General features: G+C 44.2%; 1 protein-coding gene across 2 annotated transcripts in view; it reads left to right on the top strand.

Annotated features, from left to right (window-relative positions):
- The first annotated feature begins 12,188 nt into the window (after nt 1-12,188).
- The window catches only part of UBAC2 (UBA domain containing 2), a 96,375-nt gene continuing 89,057 nt past the window's right edge, over nt 12,189-19,506 (top strand). For both annotated transcript variants that reach the window (XM_071548978.1, XM_071548987.1), the window contains exon 1: nt 12,189-12,460. In XM_071548978.1, coding sequence (XP_071405079.1) covers nt 12,430-12,460 — 31 coding nt within the window. In that variant the 5' untranslated portion in view covers nt 12,189-12,429. The remainder of the gene's footprint in view (nt 12,461-19,506) is intronic.

The following is a 19,506-nucleotide window of genomic DNA, read 5'->3' as shown; positions in this document are numbered from 1 at the left end:
CTGTTGTTTAATCATCTCATCAAATAGGCCAATATCTCAAGTTCCTTTCAAACATACTTCCTTTTTTCCATTTTTTGCTTGAATAAATGATTATTTGTAAATATATTCAAATCTCTTTCATTCCTCAGGTCTATGGGAAAGCCAGACAGGGTACTGACAGAGGGACCATAATTGCTGCAGTCTAGCCAAGACAATATTAGCACCTGGATTTTCACAGTGTTTGCTGTTTTTTTCTCATGAATTCAGCTTTCCTGCTACAGGTGACAACCCAGGAAAAGAGCAAATAGTCCACCTTTATTTCTATCTGCTATGAAAGTCTACCTGATTTTTTTTCCAGACTCTAATTAAATCCTTGAAGTTCTTCATTCAGCAGTGACTAATCTACTAACCCTTTGGATCTCAGTTCTGTTCTTAAAGGTCTAATACACTCTTATCTTGAATCCAGGCCAATGTCTTGTTAATGATGGCTATGTCTGAGAAGATCATCTTTGTTGTTACTATATCAGCAAGACAAAATGAAGAAATCCAGTAAGTGATGAAAGACACACACCTTTTATAATTTTCCACCTTGATAAAGTGTTTCTCAGGCCTCACCCTACATTCCTCCCATAGCTGGTTACACAATGTCATTTGAATGAAGTGATCCACTTACTGATTTTCTTCCTTGAACTTCTTTCAGAGAGGGGAGAAGCCAGGTTGCATACTCCCTGGATTTAGAAAGTATTAGCCTTTTACTTGCAAAGAACTTTGAAACTTCCTTCAGAGGGCTTGTAATAACCACGAAAACACTGGTGAATCATCAAGTTTCAGTTCAAAGTGTATATAATTGAGTTTTAAATTATATTAGGATTTTTTTTCTAACAGAGCACAATTAGATCTCTTCCCATTTTCTGCTTGTATCAGGGATGGGTTCATTCTCATAGGCTGAAGCCGCTCATAGGGCTTTTTAGCATGTGTCATTACTTTTGATTACCATGAAACAGTCACTTAAGGATCATTCCAGGTTTTCATTAAGCATGACAGAAGCACCAATATCAGACAAAATGACTTTTTAAACAGTGGGGTGAGTTTTTTTGCCAGAGCAGTACACTGACCTCTTTAGCTGGCTGGCCTCCCAGCACCTCCTTGGTTTAGCTCACAGATTATGGATTGTGTGTATTGTGGTTCTGTGTGTGCGCGTACATGAAACACTCACTGATGAGTGCTCCCCAAGAAAAGTTGCTTACCTGCACATTATTTGGAGGGCTTTGATGTGTGTTGCCTACATCCACACTCAGAAGATGCTATAACATTTGCCTTTGACACAGGAAAAACATTTTTTGCACTTCTGTATCTTGTAAGGAACATGGAGGTATTCAGGATACAGGACCCCCTAAATAGTGCAGCTCAGAAAACCCTTTTATTGCATGAACTTACAGAAAAAGAGACTCTGTGGATACCACAGACAAGGAAAACAGAATTTTTTAATATAATTCAGCAACTCTTAGTTTATTGCTTTGCCTCATTTTCTTTTCCATCTTTTCCTTCTCTTCTTTTTAAGGCATTGTGCCACCGTGCACAGACCACCTGGGCTCCACGCTGTTGGTGTTACCTTCCCTGTCAGTTCCCTTTGCCACTTCTCCTCCTCAGGGCTTTTTATAGATTCCTCCTCCGCCTGTGTCGGGGGTTAAGACCTGCCAAATTGCATAACCCCAAACGTGCCTCTAGTTTTTAATCCTGTCTCTTGCTCCACCCTGTGCTAATTCCGCACATTCCACGCAGCCTTCCCCTCGGACCGCTCCCTTCCTCTCTTTTTGTTCTCGCCTTAATATCTCCGTTCATGCCATCGCCATCCATGTAGAGCAAAGGTGGCCTCCCACTCGATGTCAGCTATGCATCCTCCCGCTCCCCTCCCAAAACAACGCAGGAGCGCGGCAGAACCCATCTGTTCCCTGAATCATCCCGGCTGTGACGGCCACTTTCCATCTGCCCCAGCTCGCTGCTGTACTGCCTGCGGTTTGGAGTTTAAAGTGCACCCAGCTGAGCCAAAGCCTGCTGCAAACACAACAGGCTCCTCGCTCACGAATTCAGGGCACTTTGAACCAGGCCATAAATCACCTGGGGCTGACATGCTGTTTTTGGTGCATTTTTTTCTTTCCAGTTTTACAACGTAATGTACTGACATCTCTCAAGTGTTGCATCACATGCAGGTCCTTAAGGTCCAGATTTGGTCCTTTTCCTCGGCATGCTGTCTATCTTTTTACACAATGACCTTCTGATAAAAAGTTTACCTACAAGAAAGTAAAATTTCTGGGGTTTGTATGATGCAGCCTAGGATAAAAACCCTTAATTTTTGCCCCTCAAATGTACATGTCACCAGCAAGATCATTGATGCTGAATTCAGCTTACAAGCCACTTCTCCTGTATATATAAACATATTTGCTGAATTCAGCTTACAAGCTGCTTCTCCTGTATGTATAAATGTATCAGTTCTTACTCATACTGACTGGATAATATATTAAAATATTTTTTTATTGAGACCTCAACCATGGTATAGGGAAGGACTAACTGCCCTGAAATCTGGAATCAAAGCCATAGGAAAATGGCTGAGAAAACTTTCTTCTCAATATATGTTCACATACAAAATTAATCAACAATGGTGTTGTGTCCAGTACTTGTGAAGTAAACCAGTATTTGTAATAATTCTTTCTTGTCACCTGTATAACATAAGACTCTGTGGATACCACATAAGTCCTATGGGGAGAGGCTGAGGGAGCTGGGGTTGTTTAGCCTGGAGAAGAGGAGGCTCAGAGGTGACCTCATCACTGTCTAGAACTACCTGAAGGGAAGTTCCATCCAGATGGGGGTTGGTGTCTTCCCCCAGGCAGTCAGCAATAGGACAAGGGGGCAGGGACTCAAACTCTTCCAGGGGAAATTTAAGTTGGAGATCAGAAAAAAATTCTTTACAGGTAGAGTGGTCAGGCATTGGAATGGGCTGCCCAGAGAGGTGGAGGATTCACCATCCCTGGAGGTTTTTAAACTGAGATTGGACATGGCACTGAGTGCCATGATCTAGTAAAGGGACTGGAGTTGGCCAAGGGTTGGACTTGATGATCTTGGAGGTCTTTTCCAACTCAATTGATTCTATGATTCCATGACTTGTGTTGAAAATATATACTTACTAGTATATATATACTCAGAGATCAAATACATACTTTAGGAACAAATGCTGCAGTGAATGCATGTCTTGTATGTACAAAGGAGCTTACTGACTTTGCTGATTTATTTTTCCCCACTCAAAAAGCTTGCTAACTTAGATTACAGTAGGGACAAAGCAATAATCTTGAGTTTTAGTATGAGCTGATTTAGTATTCCATTACTGTTTCTTGAAGCCAAAAAATGGCCTTGGCACAACCTTTAGCACAGCTGCCAGATCAGTACATGAGCATGCAGAGCATTGCTGGGCTCCAGCTGCCAAGTGCGTCCAGTGGTCGGTGTCCCCAGAGTCTGTGTGGCAAGAGCTCCAGCATATGTGGGTGACAATAGAAAAGATTAATGGTGTGCTTTACACACCTCCTGAAATAAGGCCTTCCAGTTCCTCCTCTTGCAATGAATTCCTGGTTGCTGTCTCATTTCCCCTTGGTTTTTGCCTCAGAGGAGCCACCAAGCCACCCAGGAGCATGGAGGCTTGGAGCCCAGGCTGAAGACCATGTAGAGAGATCCCCTGGAAACATCAGCATCAAGGCATTTTGGGGTTTACTTTGAAAATTACAGTGGCATGAAATGTCAGTGCTTGTGACTCTGGTTTAACAACCCAGTCAAGTTTGCCTTGGGAGCTCAGTGGCAAACTGCTCTCACTGTTGTGCCACCATCCCACCTCCTGGGTGAGGTGAGGAAGAACCTGAAATGGCAGCTGAGTGCATTATCAAGATTTCTTTGCTACAGGCAGTGATTTCTGCCACAACTGGCCCCACAAACACAGATTTTTGTATTATACCAATTTATAAAGTGCTCTAGGTATTTAAAATATATTGAAGTATATTAAATTTCATTCATCAAGAACAAGAAATACTTTCTATGTGCAGAGAAGGGAACTAAAGTAACAGTAACAATGCCAACTTTTCCATTTAATTAATTTTATATTTCAGTCTTAGACTAGATCCAATCTTCAGTTTTAGAAATCTCCCTAGCATAACGATGTAGCAGCAAACAGATAATGGCCCATGCTGGAAAAAAGTATAGCATAGGATCAAGAATAATTGTAATAACCCATATTTTTGTGTTTCTAAGAGCTCAGCTGTATTTAAATGTGATTTATTGACAGACTGTTTTTACAGTGGTTCCTCTTTCTGATAATGAAAAACAATTTAGTGTCCTGATGGCAATTTAATGTCCACAGCTGGGCAAAAATGTAACATTTTTATATGCTACAGGTTTTTGGCACCTAACTTTGCCTTTACTAACATTGATGGAGGTAAAAGGAAACCCTGGGAATGCTTATTTATGGAGTGGTACATACTTCTATTGCAAATACTGTGCAAATACGTTTCTGGGGTGAACATCTTTTAACTTTTTGCAAGTTCTTCTGAGAAATCACTGTATTTCAATAAAATTATATGAACACAAACTTCTTCTGATGCAGGTCATTATGAAAAAAAAAAGACTAGGCTATTCCTTCATGCTCAAATTTAACACAAATACAAAAATATAATGATATTTGGGGAGAGAACTGCTTAAAGCTTTATTGTTTTTTCTAATCTCTCAGCAGTGTTATGCTACAGGCCTGATAACATCATGATGTGGGTTGCCAGGTATTCCCTTAAACACAGATTTGCCTCTGAGTGTAAATACAGGCGTTTAATAACCTTTGCGCTGTGTGGAGAAACACAGATAGCACTACGATATGGATGTGAAGCAAGAGGAAGATGGTGTCTGAGAAAAAAGGATAGGTATCTGGGAGAAAAAAGGCCTTTGAATACACCTATAAATATCTTCTAATTTTCAGAACAGGCAATTTCAGTACAGCCATAACTGTGAGGAGCAATGTAACTAGTTTTCTGCATCTTAAGTTTTTTTGCTATCATTGATAGCTATCTTGGGTAATTTAGCATATGCTCCAGATCTCAAAGGTACTCTTTGACATAAATTCAGTCTGAAATAGATGACTGGTGCTTGATCTCTTCTGTGCACTGAAGAACACAGATATGCAAAGTACATTGTGTTATGCAATGCTAGACATAATTATTTGCCCTCCTAATGCTTTCCTTAATTGGGTCTTTTGAGTACTATGCTTTAACATCATTTTGTTAATGCTTACTATGTTTCATAATTTACCTTGCAGTAAATTAATGGCCTGCAGATGAGCAAACTGACATGCAGTGACAGCTGAACCATTGTATTTTGAACTCCCACAAGAATGAGGTGTCACCTAAGTGAAATAAAATATCAACATAGAGCATTAAAAGCTCAGATGAAAATCAACAATTGAGACACATCAGAATCAATCTGTCTATCTTAAACTTGCTTTCCCAATATATTTGTATTAGGATCTAATTCCTGGTTCTGCTACTCTATGTTCTTGTTTTGCACAGGATCTCAACCTTCACTGAAATTTATTGAAAATAAATGTGGCAGACAATTTAAGTAGGACGCTTTTAAGGGAACATTTTACAAGTCCTTAAGAGACAAAGCTGCTGATCAAGTGCTTAGTGCTGCACCTTGGACGCAGAGATGCCACCCTATGGGTGCATGTGGTCTCACTGCTTAGGATCACGTGGTCAAGAGTTAAAAGGGAAGTGAAGGTGAAGTGTATGTGGCTCAGCTTCAGATAAGCCAGTACCTTAAACTGGTACTGTACTGTGCTTGCCTGCCATCCAGGGGTTCCAGCTGAAAAACAAGACAGTACTGTGTGAATCATGTCTGAGTTCTTAGAGCAGTAGTTGCCCACATATCCTTATTACTAGACATTGTCATGGAGTTCAGGTTTAACATGGCATTTAAAGTTTTGCAAAAAACCTCAGGGCTAGAATCATAACTAATGGAAAACCTTTGAGCACTCTACATTTTTTATAATAGTGATGCAAAATCAAATGAAAAAATAACAGACAAAACCCATTACTGTTGCCATTTTCCCCACTAGATTTCCTTCCTTTGCACACTTCTTTAGAACTTAAAAAAACCCTAAAAGTTCCTTCTTCAGCCACTCCATTGCTCCTCACATTACCTGTAAGCTTACCAGCTCCACATGGAAAGAACTAAGCTAGAAAATGTTCTGTATCTCCCAGCTATAGTAAAAACCCCAAAGAACTATGTAATAAAAAGAACACACTACAGTTTAAGAGGACAGCAGGTTTGCTGCAGCACAAAGTTTTGTTCAGTTCCGAGGGAGTGAGAGAAATTCACTAATTTTGGAAAGGTACAGGACAAATCAGTCTGATTTCAGCCCAGTGGATGTTTGCCTTCTGCCCTTCCTCCTGTTCCCGTGGAAGCTGCTATCAGCAAGCTGCACTGCGACTGAACTCTCCTCTGCAGGGTTTGTATGGTGCACAGCTTTCCTCTTTAACATCTCCTGTAACTGAAGACAAGGGTTAGAAACTGTAGGGAGAAGTTACTGAAATCATTAAGTTTAGCATTAACCTCTCTTGAGGTATCTGCTAGTATTTCACTGTAATAACCACAGGTGCCACAGAATGCCACAGAAACCCCAGGCATATAGACCACTTGCCATTAACCTGCAGAATCATTAACCTGCACTGAGTTTAGTCAGAAAATTCCTAAGCAAGGTGTTGCATTTCCACCCGGTTTTACCCTGCTGCTATCCTTCATTCTATATGCCAGAGAAGCATCTGACTGTTGGAGATTAATTAGTAATTAGGAATTACTTCAAAAGCATCACAAAACATCAGAGAAGAAAGCAACCTAATCATGTTAGAAAATAGTAAGAAATATAAATTCCAGTCTCCTGGGACTTTCTTTTGAGCAGGAAATTTAAATAGCTTTATTTTGACCATACCAAATTGACCTCACTAACTAGGTGTAATAAACAAATGGCAGATATTTAAGCTGACATTTGAGCGGTGTCAAAGCCTTCTAAGCTTGTTCTGAGTAGATTAGTAGATAAGTGCTAACCTTCCTATTCTGGGATACATTCCAAGGCAAGGCAAGCATGAGGACTGATGATTTTATTTAACTCCAAAGTAGTCAACACTGTGTACTTAAAAATGAAGATAATTTGCTTGATTCTTATGACACGCTACCAGTTGACAGCAGTGGTGTTGGGATAAAAAAAGCAACAACACCACCCCCAAACCCCCCCCCCTCCCTTGGCACTGTATCTGAGTGAAAAAACTACATTTCCTCTACCATTCAATCAGTATGAGAAACTGTAATTATTAGAAAGGGGTGTGCAGTTTTCTCAGAAACATATGTTGGATCTCATTTGATCTAATCCCAGAAAAACTGGCTTAATAAATCCTTTTTTTTTTTTGAAACAACGAGTATTGTTAGATGTTTCACAGACTCCATAGTATATTTGTAGACTTCAATAGGGTAGCGGCAGATAAATTCAGAGCCAGCTCCCTTTATGCCAGCAGTACTGACAATTCTGCAAATACTTTGGTATGTTGTTGGGAGAAGCTTGTCAATTACTGCTGCTCATTCAGCTTTGTCATATCTGTCAAGAATAACGAGTCCATAGAGCTGCTTTCAAATTAGTTCTTAACTATTTGCCCAAATGCATCCTCATTCAGCAGAATACATGCCTAAGTCTCTACTATGTTCAGTGATTAGGACTTCAATCCAATTCCAGCACTTGACGTTGCAGAGGAGAATCCCTCTAATATGATTACCTTGTAGGATACCAATCTAGGGAAATCTTCAAAACAGAGCTTGTAAAAAAGAACTCTAGTTCTTGGCTCTCAGGACTTTAAATTTCTAAATTCTGTCACTGAATTTTATGTGATTGTGAAAGAAATAAAAGCAAGCTTTATCTTCAGCACTAAAACAACAATCCTAAGCCTATTACACAGGCAATGCTAGAAAGGTTTTCAGGTTTTATCCTCACCTGCACTAAAGCCAGATCCACAAAAAGGCTTAATTATTTTAAGTGGAGGTTAGTCAGAAAAGTCGAAAGTGGTAAGTAATTAAACCATGAGTACCTCATTAGATCCCCATAGCTTCAGAAGGCACCCAAGCTTTTCCCCAAGAAAGTTTCATGCTGGAACTATTACAAGCTGTGCGGGCTTTGCACCTCCTTATTTACGTTCCGTTTTCTTAGAAATGAGGGTTGTCTGTCACTTATGTATGGTTTTGCGCATTCAGCAGCGCACTGGCAAGACAGAATTTGCATATGTAACATACAGCAGCGAGAGCCATTTGCATTTGAAAGAAGGAAAATTTCTGTAGCAAAGCACTTCTTCCAGCTGTGCTTTACCAGCGAAGAGTAAGCCAGTTGTCTGTAGCCAAAGACACAAAGCCAAAGATGGGTTTCGTGCTGTGAATCCAATTTAGATTCTTTTCGGAGGAAAGATACTCAGCTTGGGGTAGTCAGGATTTCCAGTGTGCTGATTCTTTGTCTCTTCCTTCTGTCTGGTTGAGACACCTCCCGCTCTGTGAGCGAACTCTGAATCCCATTCCAACCCACCTGACTGCGGGCCCTGTTCAGAGAGGACAAGTAAGTGACAGATCTGAAATTAGTGCTCGAAGCTGGACATTTAAAACATGCTGATATGCTGAACTTAGCTCAAGTCTTTGTGGACCCAAGCATAAGGTATTTTTTTATGTTCCTTTGGCAGTGTTTAAGAAATTTTGATTACAAAGATTAAGAAACTTCACACATAAAAGTGCTATTTAATAGTTGCATTTGAATGCAACTATTAAAAGGCATTTTACTTTTTTGCGGTATGTAAAAAATGTATGCAATGTAACAAATTTATGACTTACATAAAAAGTTTTTAGTATTTATTGTCTGTGTAAGAATTGTTGAAGCAGCTCTGCAGCGCTTAACATCCTGCTTTGCAGAGGCTGCTGACCTTTAAGGGCTGGAAGTCAGCTTGAAGAAGACAGAAGTTCTCTACCAACCTGCACCTCAGGAAGTCTTCCATCATCCCCACATGACCACAGGTGAATTAGACCTTAAGTCAGTCCAGCAGTTCACCTACCTGGGAAGTATCATTTCCTCAGACGGCAAGATCGACAAAGGGATAGACAACAGGCTAGCAAAGGCATACAGAGCCTTTGGAAAACTCCGTAAAAGAGTCTGGTTCAATAATCACCTGAAGAAAAGTACAAAGATCAGTGTCTACAGAGCCATTGTACTGTCTACTCTTTTATATGAGTCTGAATCATGGGTCATCTACCGCCACCACCTGCAACTCCTCAAACGCTTCCATCAGCGCTGCCTCTGTTCAATCCTAAACATCCACTGGACTGATTACATGACCAGTGTGTCTGTTCTTGAACAGGCAGGGGTCAGCAGTATCGAGACCATGCTGATGAGAACGCAGCTGCGCTGGGCAGGGCATCTCCAGGATGGAGGATCACCGCCTCACGAAGATTGTGCTCTATGGTGAACTCGCCACCGGCTGCCACAAGAGAGGAGCCCCAAAGAGGAGATACAAGGACTCCCTGAAACAACACCTCAGCCTTGGCCATATGGACTGCCACCAATGGTCCACTCTGGCCTCCAATTGGGATTCATGGAGACACACCATTCATGACACTGCTGCTTCCTTTGAGAACACAGGCAGAGTCAGTCTCAAGGAGAAAAGACAGCGCAGAAAGAACTGTTCCTCGCCAGTATCGTGAAAGGAGATGTTCCGCTGTGCCTTTTGTTACCGGACTTGCCTATCCAGTATCAGCCTTTTTAGCCACCAGCATGCTTGCAGCAAGTGTGGGTAGTGCCCTTCCTAAATCTTCGTTCATGAAGCCTAGCCATGAGTGAAAGAATTGTTACCTAGCTGACAAGTCCCATTTTCCAGTTCCAGAGTGACATTTGTTCCCAGCCTAGTGGTGCATAAGGTAAACGTGACTTTGGGGCCCTCAGCTGTGCCAAGCACACGAACACACAGAACACAAACCTTGTCCTGTTTGTTCCTAACACAGTGCAAAGCATTGTCACCTTTGAAATGCCTCACGTGACTTATTTCAGTAAAGGCTGACTTCTACAAGGACTTGAAAATGTCATGGAAATTTGGTGCCTGAATGTATGTATGGCCAGACTTGGCGAACAAAGATTTGGGAAGGGCTCTCCCCACGTGGGTGTGCCCTTCCAGCCTGCGCAGTGGATTTTTTAGGTGAGGCACAGTGTGCGCAGAACTGGCCCCACCGTTTAAGTCCTGAGGTCCATTTGCCACAGCCGAGCAAGCTTGGACAGTGACAGTGAAGTCCTCGGGACTGTCACAGCACCCAGTACTTACTGGGGCTGACCCTGCTGAGCGTCTGAGATGTGACGGGATGGGATGGCAGGGGGGCATTGAACTGCCAGGGGACAGTCCCTGCTGAGACTCAAACTCAGGTTTCTGGGATTGAGAGTCCAGAGTGCTCTCCTTTACACCACAGGACCGCCCCTGTGCCTGAATGTTAGCAGCCTTATAATACTTCATCTCTGTGAAATGGGGAATTTGGCTCACCCTGTGTGGGTTTGGGATGTGCCATTATAGCAATGCTGACCTGTTCAATGCTGCTGGTTGGGCCAGGTGGCAATGAATTAAATCCTAAAGTAGACACCTTTGTGAGAAAAGTTTCTATTTATTGAATTTTCCAATGAAGACAGAGTCTGTGAAGCAAAGAAAATTAACAAACAGAAATGTTTACTTACAAACACGTGTTGTGGTGCCCTGGCTAATTCCAATCCCCAAAAGCACACCCCAAAAATCAAATTTTCCTCCTTTAAAGGCTTCTAAATCCCACCCCATTCACTTAACAGAAAGGGTGTTCCCTCGTCTCTGACTGGATATGTTATGTTAAGAGGCAGGGTCTTCATTAAGATGGCTACTTCTATGGTGGCCATGTGGCAGCAGGGGTTGACTTCATTTATGTTTATTTCACAATCCCTGATTCCCGACCGTACATTTCCACGATACACCTATAGGTTAGTAAAAAAAAAGAAACCCCCCTTTAAAATGCATGCATTTTCCTTTTTTGTTGTTAGTAACTTTTGGTTAATTCATTTGCTTGAAAAAAAACATTTATTTATTTCTCATACCTTCATTTGGTCACCAGAGAAGCTCTGCAGCCTCCGCTGTCTGTGCTGGCTGTGCCTTGGGTGGCTGCAGGGACAGCTCCCAATGCACTGCCTGCCCAGGGCACTCCCCGCATCAGGATGAGCCTCGAGGGCCACAGCTTTCCAAAGCGTCATGAGTCCGGCTGCCCTAAGGCACGTACAAATTTCAAATTTAAATCGTATTGAATCACAGAATAGTTGGGGTGCTCCAGTCCAGCCCCACTGCCAAGGCAGGCTCACCTGGACCAGGTGACGCAGGAATGGGTCCAAGTGGGTTTGGAATATCTCCAGAGAGGGAGAGTCCATGATCTTCCTGGGCAGCTGTGTGCTCTGCCACCCTAAAGAAGTTCTTCCTCTTTATGAACAAACAGGTAATCACACCGTGAGTGTTGTGTTCAATTCTGGGCCCCTCAGTTCAGAAAGGATATTGAGGTGCTGGAGCAGGTCCAGAGAAGAGCAACAAGGCTGGTGAAGGGACTGGAGCACAAATCCTATGGGGAGAGGCTGAGGAAGCTGGGATTGTTTAGCCTGGAGGAGGCTCAGAGGTGACCTCATCACTGTCTAGAGCTACCTGAAGGGAAGTTATAGCCAGGTGGGGGTTGGTCTCTTCTCCCAGGCACTCAGCAATACAGCAATAGGACAAGGGGGCACGGGCTCAAGCTCTGCCAGGGGAGGTTTAGGTTGGATATCAGGAAGAAGTTCTTTACAGAGAGAGTGGTCATGCATTGGAATGGCCTGCCCAGGGAGGTGGTGGATTCTCTGACCCTGGAGTTTTTTAAGGTGAGACTGGACGTGGCACTTAGTGCCATGATCTAGTAATCAAAGTGGCGTTGGACTTGATGACCTCGGAGGTCTCTTCCAACCCAAGTGATTCCATGGTTCTATGAATTGCAGATAACACACGCAGGATACAGCGCCCCGCTCGCCCCCCCCGCCCCCTCTCGCCCGGCAGGCCCGGCAGGGGGCGCCGCCCGCTCACCAGGCGGCGGAGTTTGGCCCATCGCGGCCGCCTTAGCGCTCCCCAGCGCGGCCCCGGCCCCGGCCCGGCCCCGGCCCGCCGGCTGCGGGGGGACTGCCCGACCTCGGGGACTGCCCGGCCTCGGAGGCTGCTCGGGGCTGCCCGGGAGCTACCCGGCCTCGAGGGCTGCCCGGCCCCGGGGGCTGCTCAGGGGCCACCCGGCCTCGGGGGCTCCGCCAGCGGCGCCCGCCGGCCGGGCCGGGCCGCTGCCATGTTCACCAGCACCGGCTCCAACGGGTTCTGTGAGTACCGGCTGCCCGCCGAGGTCGGGGGGGCGGCGGGCACAGGGGTCGGGGGATCCCGGGCGATGCTGCTGCCACCGCCGGCCCCGGGGCAGCCGCTGGGCTCGGAGCCCCTCGCCTGGACTTTTAAACTGCGTGACGGCGGGACGAACCGCGGGTGTGTGTGTGTGTGTGTGTCTGTGTGTGTGTGTGTCTGTGTGTGTGTGTGTGTGTGTGTCTGTGTGTCTGTGTGTGTGTGTATGTGTGTGTGTCTGTGTCTCTGTGTGTGTGTGTTTGTGTGTATGTGTGTGTGTGTCTGTGTCTGTGTGTGTGTGTGTGTGTGTGTGTGTCTGTGTATGTGTGTGTGTCTGTGTCTCTGTGTGTGTGTGTGTGTGTGTCTGTGTGTGTGTGTGTGTCTGTGTCTCTGTGTGTGTGTGTCTGTGTGTCTGTGTGTGTGTCTGTGTGTGTGTGTGTGTGTCTCTGTGTGTGTCTCTGTGTGTGTGTGTGTGTGTGTGTCTGTGTGTGTGTCTGTGTCTCTGTGTGTGTGTGTCTGTGTGTGTGTGTGTGTGTGTGTGTGTCTGTGTCTGTGTGTGTGTGTCTGTGTGTGTGTGTGTGTGTGTGTCTGTGTGTGTGTGTCTGTGTGTGTGTGTGTGTGTGTCTGTGTCTGTGTGTGTCTGTGTGTCTGTCTGTCTGTGTGTGTGTCTGTGTGTGTCTGTGTGTGTCTGTGTGTGTCTGTGTGTGTGTGTCTGTGTCTCTGTGTGTGTGTCTGTGTGTCTGTCTGTCTGTGTGTGTGTCTGTGTGTGTCTGTGTGTGTCTGTGTGTGTGTGTCTGTGTCTCTGTGTGTGTGTCTGTGTGTGTCTGTGTCTGTGTGCGTCTGTGTCGTCTGTCTGTCTTATCTGTGTGTGTATACGTATTTGCTTGCATCGATACAGTCCTACATGCCAGCATTTGTATTAGAGCGTGCAAACCTCCCTCTTAATGTAAAAATAATCTTTAAAACCAGTTTATTGATGAGGCAGACATAAGGACAGATGTGTTCCCAGCTCTGTTTAGCTTTTGTTGGACATGCAGACAGCAATAGGACAAGGGGGCACGGCCTTAAGCTCTACCAGGGGAAATTTAAGTTGGAGATCAGAAAAAAATTCTTTACAGAGAGAGTAATCAGGCATTGGAATGAGCTGCCCAGAGAGGGAGTGGATTCACCATCCCTGGAGGTTTTTAAACTGAGATTGGACATGGCACTGAGTGCCATGATCTGGTAAATGGACTGGAGTTGGACCAAGGGTTGAACTTGATGATCTCGAAAGTCTTTTCCAACCCAATCGATTCTATGATTCTGTGCAGCAGCATATGTATGTAATTTGATGTCCCGGTGCTGCCTGAGGTGACTCGGCAGGTGCCGGGGGCTGGTTCTGGGCTTCTTTACAGGACCGAGCACCGCAGCGCCTGGAAGCGCCTGGGAGGAGCTGGCCCGGCTGCACTTTGGCACTACAGCCACAAGACCAAGAGGGGACAAAGGATAAGTCAAAACTTTGCTGACTAACTGTGTGCTTCATACAAAGTGGGTGGGAATGTCGGTCTGCTGGAGAGTAGGAAGGCTGTGCAGAGAGTTCTGGACTGGCAGGATCCAGATGGACCGAGGCCAAAGGTACGAGGTTCAATAAGGTGAAGTGTCGGTTCCTGCCCTTGAGTCGTAACAACCCAATGCAGCACTGCAGGGTGGGGGCAGAGTGGCTGGAAAGCTGCCCGGTGGAAAAGGATCTGAGGGTGCTGATTGACAGCCACTGAACATGAGCCAGCAGTGTGCCCAGGTGGCCAAGGAGGCCAATGGGATCCCAACTTGTGTCAGAACTAGTGTGGCCAGCAGGACCAGGGCAGTGATTGTTCCCCTGTACTCGGCTCTGGTTGAAGCTGCACCTCAAGTGCTGTGTCCAGTTCTGGCCCCTCAATTCAGAAAGGACATTGAGGTGCTGGAGCATGTCCAGAGAAGGGCAGCAGAGACAGCGAAGGGTCTGAGCACAAGTCCTGTGAGGGAGCTGGTGCTGTTTAACTTGGAGAAAACGAGACTGAGGAGAGATCTTGGGACTGTCTACAACTACCTAAAAGGAGCCAAGTGGGAGTCAGCCTCTCCTCCTAGGCAATTAGAGACAGCAGTACAGGATATAACCTCAGTCTGTTCCGGGGGAGGTTTAGATTGGACATTAGAAGGAATTTCTTCACAGAAGGGATTGTTATACATTGTAATGGGCTGCCCAGGGAGGTGCCAGAGTCACCCTCTGTCTCTGGAGATGTTTTAAGAAAAGACTGGATGTTGCTCTGAGTGTCATGATGGTTGACATGGTGGTGTTTGGTCATAGGTTGGACTTGATGTTCTGAGACCTTTTCCAACCTAACTGATCTCTGTGAAATCCAAGCGTGAAAGCACCCTCCGACCAGCGGGAAATAATTCTGGCATTTAAGGAGGAGTATTAGTTGTAGCTGTGTTCTGTATGAGGCATCCAGAGAAGGGAGGAGTATTTTTCAGATGGATCTGGTAACACTGTACTTGATTCACAGCTCCTAATTTTTTATCCCTCTCCCCTAATAGGAACATTTTGATGTCTCTATGTAGTTCTGTGAGAAAGAAGGTGTGGGGAAAAGTATCCTTGTTTGGCTGAATGGATGAAAAGTCACTGTCAGTATTTAAAACTTTTTCCAAGATTGGTCCATGGAAAAGTTGAGTGGAAAATTCTTTTCATAAGAAACATATTTGTGCCAGGAAAAACCCCTAGACAAGATGTCATTCAGCAAAAAGTACATCATAGAATAATAAAATGTCCTAAACTGGGAGGAGCCTGTGAGGATCATTGAGTCCAACTCCTGGCTGTGCACAGGACACCCCAACAGTCACAGCATGTGCCTGAGAGCACTGTCCAAACTCCCCTTGAATTCTGTCAGACCTGATGCTGTAACCACTTCCCTGGGGAGCCTCTTCCAGTGCCCAACCACCCTCTGGGCAAAGAGCTGTTTTCTAACATCCGATGTAAACCTCCCCTGACACAACTTCAGGCCAAATGAACATTTTTTCTTTTGTCCTCAGAAACGGATACAATACACATTCTTACTGAACTCACCTGTTCACCTATAGTGGTTTTTCACAGTGACACTGGGCTGGTACAGATGCACTGACAAACTCTAGAAGAAGCCTGGATTTAGGTGGCAGTGACATGTTCACCTACTGAGGCACTTTAAGATGTCCTTGCGACCTCAGACTTTTGTTTCTGCCTGTGTAGCATAAGTGTCTGCTGCAGTAGCAGCAGGTGTGTAGGATTCAGTCGCTGATGTGCAGAATCTGATGGTTTAGGTGATTAATGAATTGTTGCCTGATGTTGTATGTGTGCATTCTGTCCCCGGGTCTTGGGAGCAGTAACCTCTGGCAGAAGGGCAGTGTTGGTGGATAATGGGACCCATATGAGTGGCCCTGGATAAAATAAGTAGACACCTGTTTGAACAGCAATAGGGATGGTCATGCCAGGTCAGACTGAAGACTCCTGCTGCCTGGTGTGCCATCTCTGACAGACTTATTAACATCTGTAATGTTTGGTTAAAGCCATGTCACAATATCATTGGGTAAAAATAATACTAAGCTCTTTTACCTTTGTGTATCTTGGGTAATTTAAAAAAGTGACCCACTTTTTGTTGATTATATTTCTAGTAGACTGAGGACTTTAGTGTCTTCAGACATAGATGCAATGGTAAAAATGTCAGAGGTTACTGTATTCTTTTTGCCTCGTTTTCACCATTGCCTTGTTTTCACTCCTTTCTCCAGAATTCTCTTTAGCAATTGGGAAACAAACAACAAATGACCCCAGAGCTCTACTCCAGTTTGATAATGTGATTCTTGCTGGGCTTTTTATGCAAAGTGTTTTAACAAGACTGCCAGAGACACCCTCGTCCTTAGTTTTTTAGAAGCTGCTCTGAGTTTGTCCTACTTGCCTTTTTGATGTTGAATCTTCTAAATCAGAACATAAATAGTGATTTAACTTATTTGTAGTACTTTGGTTAGTTAATTTTCGAAGTTGCATTTAATACTTGTCTGAGAGTTATAGGAGAATAACCAGTGGTAGAAGCTGCGGGTGGTTACACCTGGTAACTAATTGACTGAAAGTTGATAGACCCTTGAATGAGGATATTATTGTCCATGTTCTTCTTTGGAAGTCCACTTAGCTACTGTAGCTGTTCTGATTGTTGCTGCTCTTTGTTCAGGGTAAGTTTGTTCTTGCATTTAGTTAGTTGGTAAAACAGTCTTAAAAAAACAACATCTAGATTTAACCATGGATAGACCCTATGTTGAACAATCATTCTTTTTCATAGTTATTAGCAAGTACAAACTATTTCTGTATTAATTATCTCAAGCTCACTTCATGGATCATCAGTACTAGGGATGCCAGCAGATGCTACCCTATTACACGTCTACACAGAAAAATTAATTCCATGTCCTGGCTCCATAGTTCGGTGAGATGAATGATACTGTCTTCATTCAAGGAATACTCAAAACTTATGAGTTCTTTACCAGAGATTCAGCTCCCTCATAAGTTTGACCACTTTTGTTGAAGTTAGACTTTCTAGTAAATAATGCTCGACTAGCTGGGCCTATGCAGTGAAGTCCTTGACCTTGTCCATGTGTTGTTTAAGGAGATATCTCATGACTTTGAGCGCTACAGGTAAGGTGAGTTCTTGCAGGAAGTATTTCTCTAGTATTTCTTATCCTAGTTGGGGAGTTTCTTGCTATAAATCATCTGTCCTAGATCTCCTCTGTGGTACTCTCCTAGAATTGTATGTATAGACACAGAGGTTCTTGAAAAATGTAACAAGAAACATACATAAAAGCAAACCATTCCAACAAACAAACCCTAGCTGCGTGTGAGCCAGTTCAGACAAGCAGGTCAGTTGCTGGGAATGATGTGTGGAATGGCAGGCAGGCAGACTCTGGGTACTAACAGGAGACACAGCACAGGCAGACCTGAATGACTTGGCAAAACACTTGACTCAGCTGAGTTGACTTGTCAAACAACGTGTGTGTTCAGGGGGCATGTTACCAGCACCTGATTTTAAGGAAGAGCCTGAGAGGTGTGCTGTGGTGCCAGACCCAGACCAGTTTCTTGTGTTGCAGTCTGCTGGCAGCCTCAGTCCCATGAAGAGTGCTGCTGAAACACTTCAGTGGTTCTGCAAAGGCTCTCATGGATCTGTCAAGAGTAACACTGGGCTGGCTGATTTACTGTATTGTATGGCCAGACTTCATGAACACAGATTTGGGCAGGGCTCTCCCCACGTGGGTGTGCCCTTCCAGCGTGTGCAGTGGATTTTTTAGGTGAGGCACAGCATGCACAGAACTGGCCCCACCGTTTAAGTCCCAAGGTCCATCTGCCACAGCCGAGCGAGCTTGGACAGTGACAGTGAAGTCCTCGGGACTGTCACAACACCCGGTACTGACCGGGGCTGACCCTGCTGAGCATCTGAGATGTGACGGGATGGGATGGCAGGGAGGCATTGAACGGTCCCACTGAGACTCGAACTCAGGTCCTTGGGATTCAGACTCGATGATTTACTATAGTGCTGCTTAGTTTGCCAGCATGCTGCATCCCAGTAGCAAAGTATGATACAAAGGAAGGCCTTACCAACAACTTAAACCAGTTAGAGCAAGACCAGACCCTTCTGCAGACATTGTAATCCCCTCCCAATATATACTATGTATGTGCTGCACAAGAATGTAGTAGGAAAGCCTATTAGAGTTAGTCTTTATTAAGGTAAAATTTGAGTCCATGTTTTAAAGCATATCCTGTTGTTACCTCTGCAAAATATTTGACTATGTTACCTACTACACTCAAACTACTAGTAGAGAGCAGAGTCCTTTCAACTTGTGTGCAAGCATTTTTGCTAATGCAACTGAGACTTTTACCTCTCTGTGAACCTTACAGTACAGTACTAGCAATTTGTCAAAAACGCCAAGGCAAGAAGGAAACTCTCTGCTGCTCTACTTGCTTAACTGGCAAGACTGAACTCTTGCACAGAGGTATTGGAAAAATAAAAAAGCTGTGTAAATTGATGCTTTTTAATATGACTAAAGGGAATATGAAGCATATATTGAATATATCAGAGTTCTGTGTGTAACAGTATTATGCAGTACAACACTGTATGGGAAATGGAATTAGCTCATCCATCAGCGTGCCACAGTGCAGCCTGGTGAGCCTGAGTCCTACGAGCAGCAGAGCCACATCAACACAATTAGCCATGCCTTGAATGCCACAAAAATGTGGCTATTCCGCAGTTGCAGATCTAGCTCATTTTAAGCTAGTGTGGGAATGTCCACATGGTCTTCTGGTGTAGTCACATCTGATATTTCTGACAGTGTATGTGAAAAGTAGTGTGGTAATATGCTCTTTGGTTGGAAGGAACCTCAGGGAGGTAAGTGTTTTTGTTCACTTCAACCTGTTCACTTTCTATTTTAAGTGTTGCTTTAAGAAAGAAAGGGGTTGGATTTGGGTTGGGTTTTTTGGTTCTTCCCCCCCCCCCCTTTTGTATCTCGTAATTTTTTTATAGTTTGTGACCTAGGCTAAAGCCAGCAGTTTTCTAAGTAAGAAATGCATGGGTAACAGGTTTGAGTACAGTCACCTGTGCCTTTTAAAAGTAGGTTTAAAGCATGTTTGCTGTTGGTATCTTTATTGACTTTCTTAAACTAATGTTATTCACCTCTCAGCTTCTGCATTAAGTTTATAAGCATTTGATGAAAAACTGTTCCTGCAGTGATACTTTTACTGTGTTTACTTGCAATGAAATGTCACTGTTGGTTGGTGAACCTGCTGCAGGTTCTTGGACAAGTCTTGGAATGCAATAGATTAATGGTGGCCTAATGCAGGAAAAACAACCACCCAAAGTGCATGTTCTGTCAGTGCATTTGGGGAGTACTGTACATTCAGATGTGCATCAGTTATGGTTTAAAAGACTCACAGATCTTGTGTATCAGCATAAAAAGTGGTTTGTGTGCGTTTTGTGCCATTGTAGTAGCCCCCTGCAGTTAATTGTCTGTA

This window comes from Pithys albifrons, chromosome 1 (assembly GCF_047495875.1).
Source record: "Pithys albifrons albifrons isolate INPA30051 chromosome 1, PitAlb_v1, whole genome shotgun sequence".
Lineage (NCBI taxonomy): Eukaryota > Metazoa > Chordata > Aves > Passeriformes > Thamnophilidae > Pithys > Pithys albifrons.
Note: the sequence above shows the minus strand (reverse complement) of the source record. Positions and strands in the feature narration are given on the sequence as shown.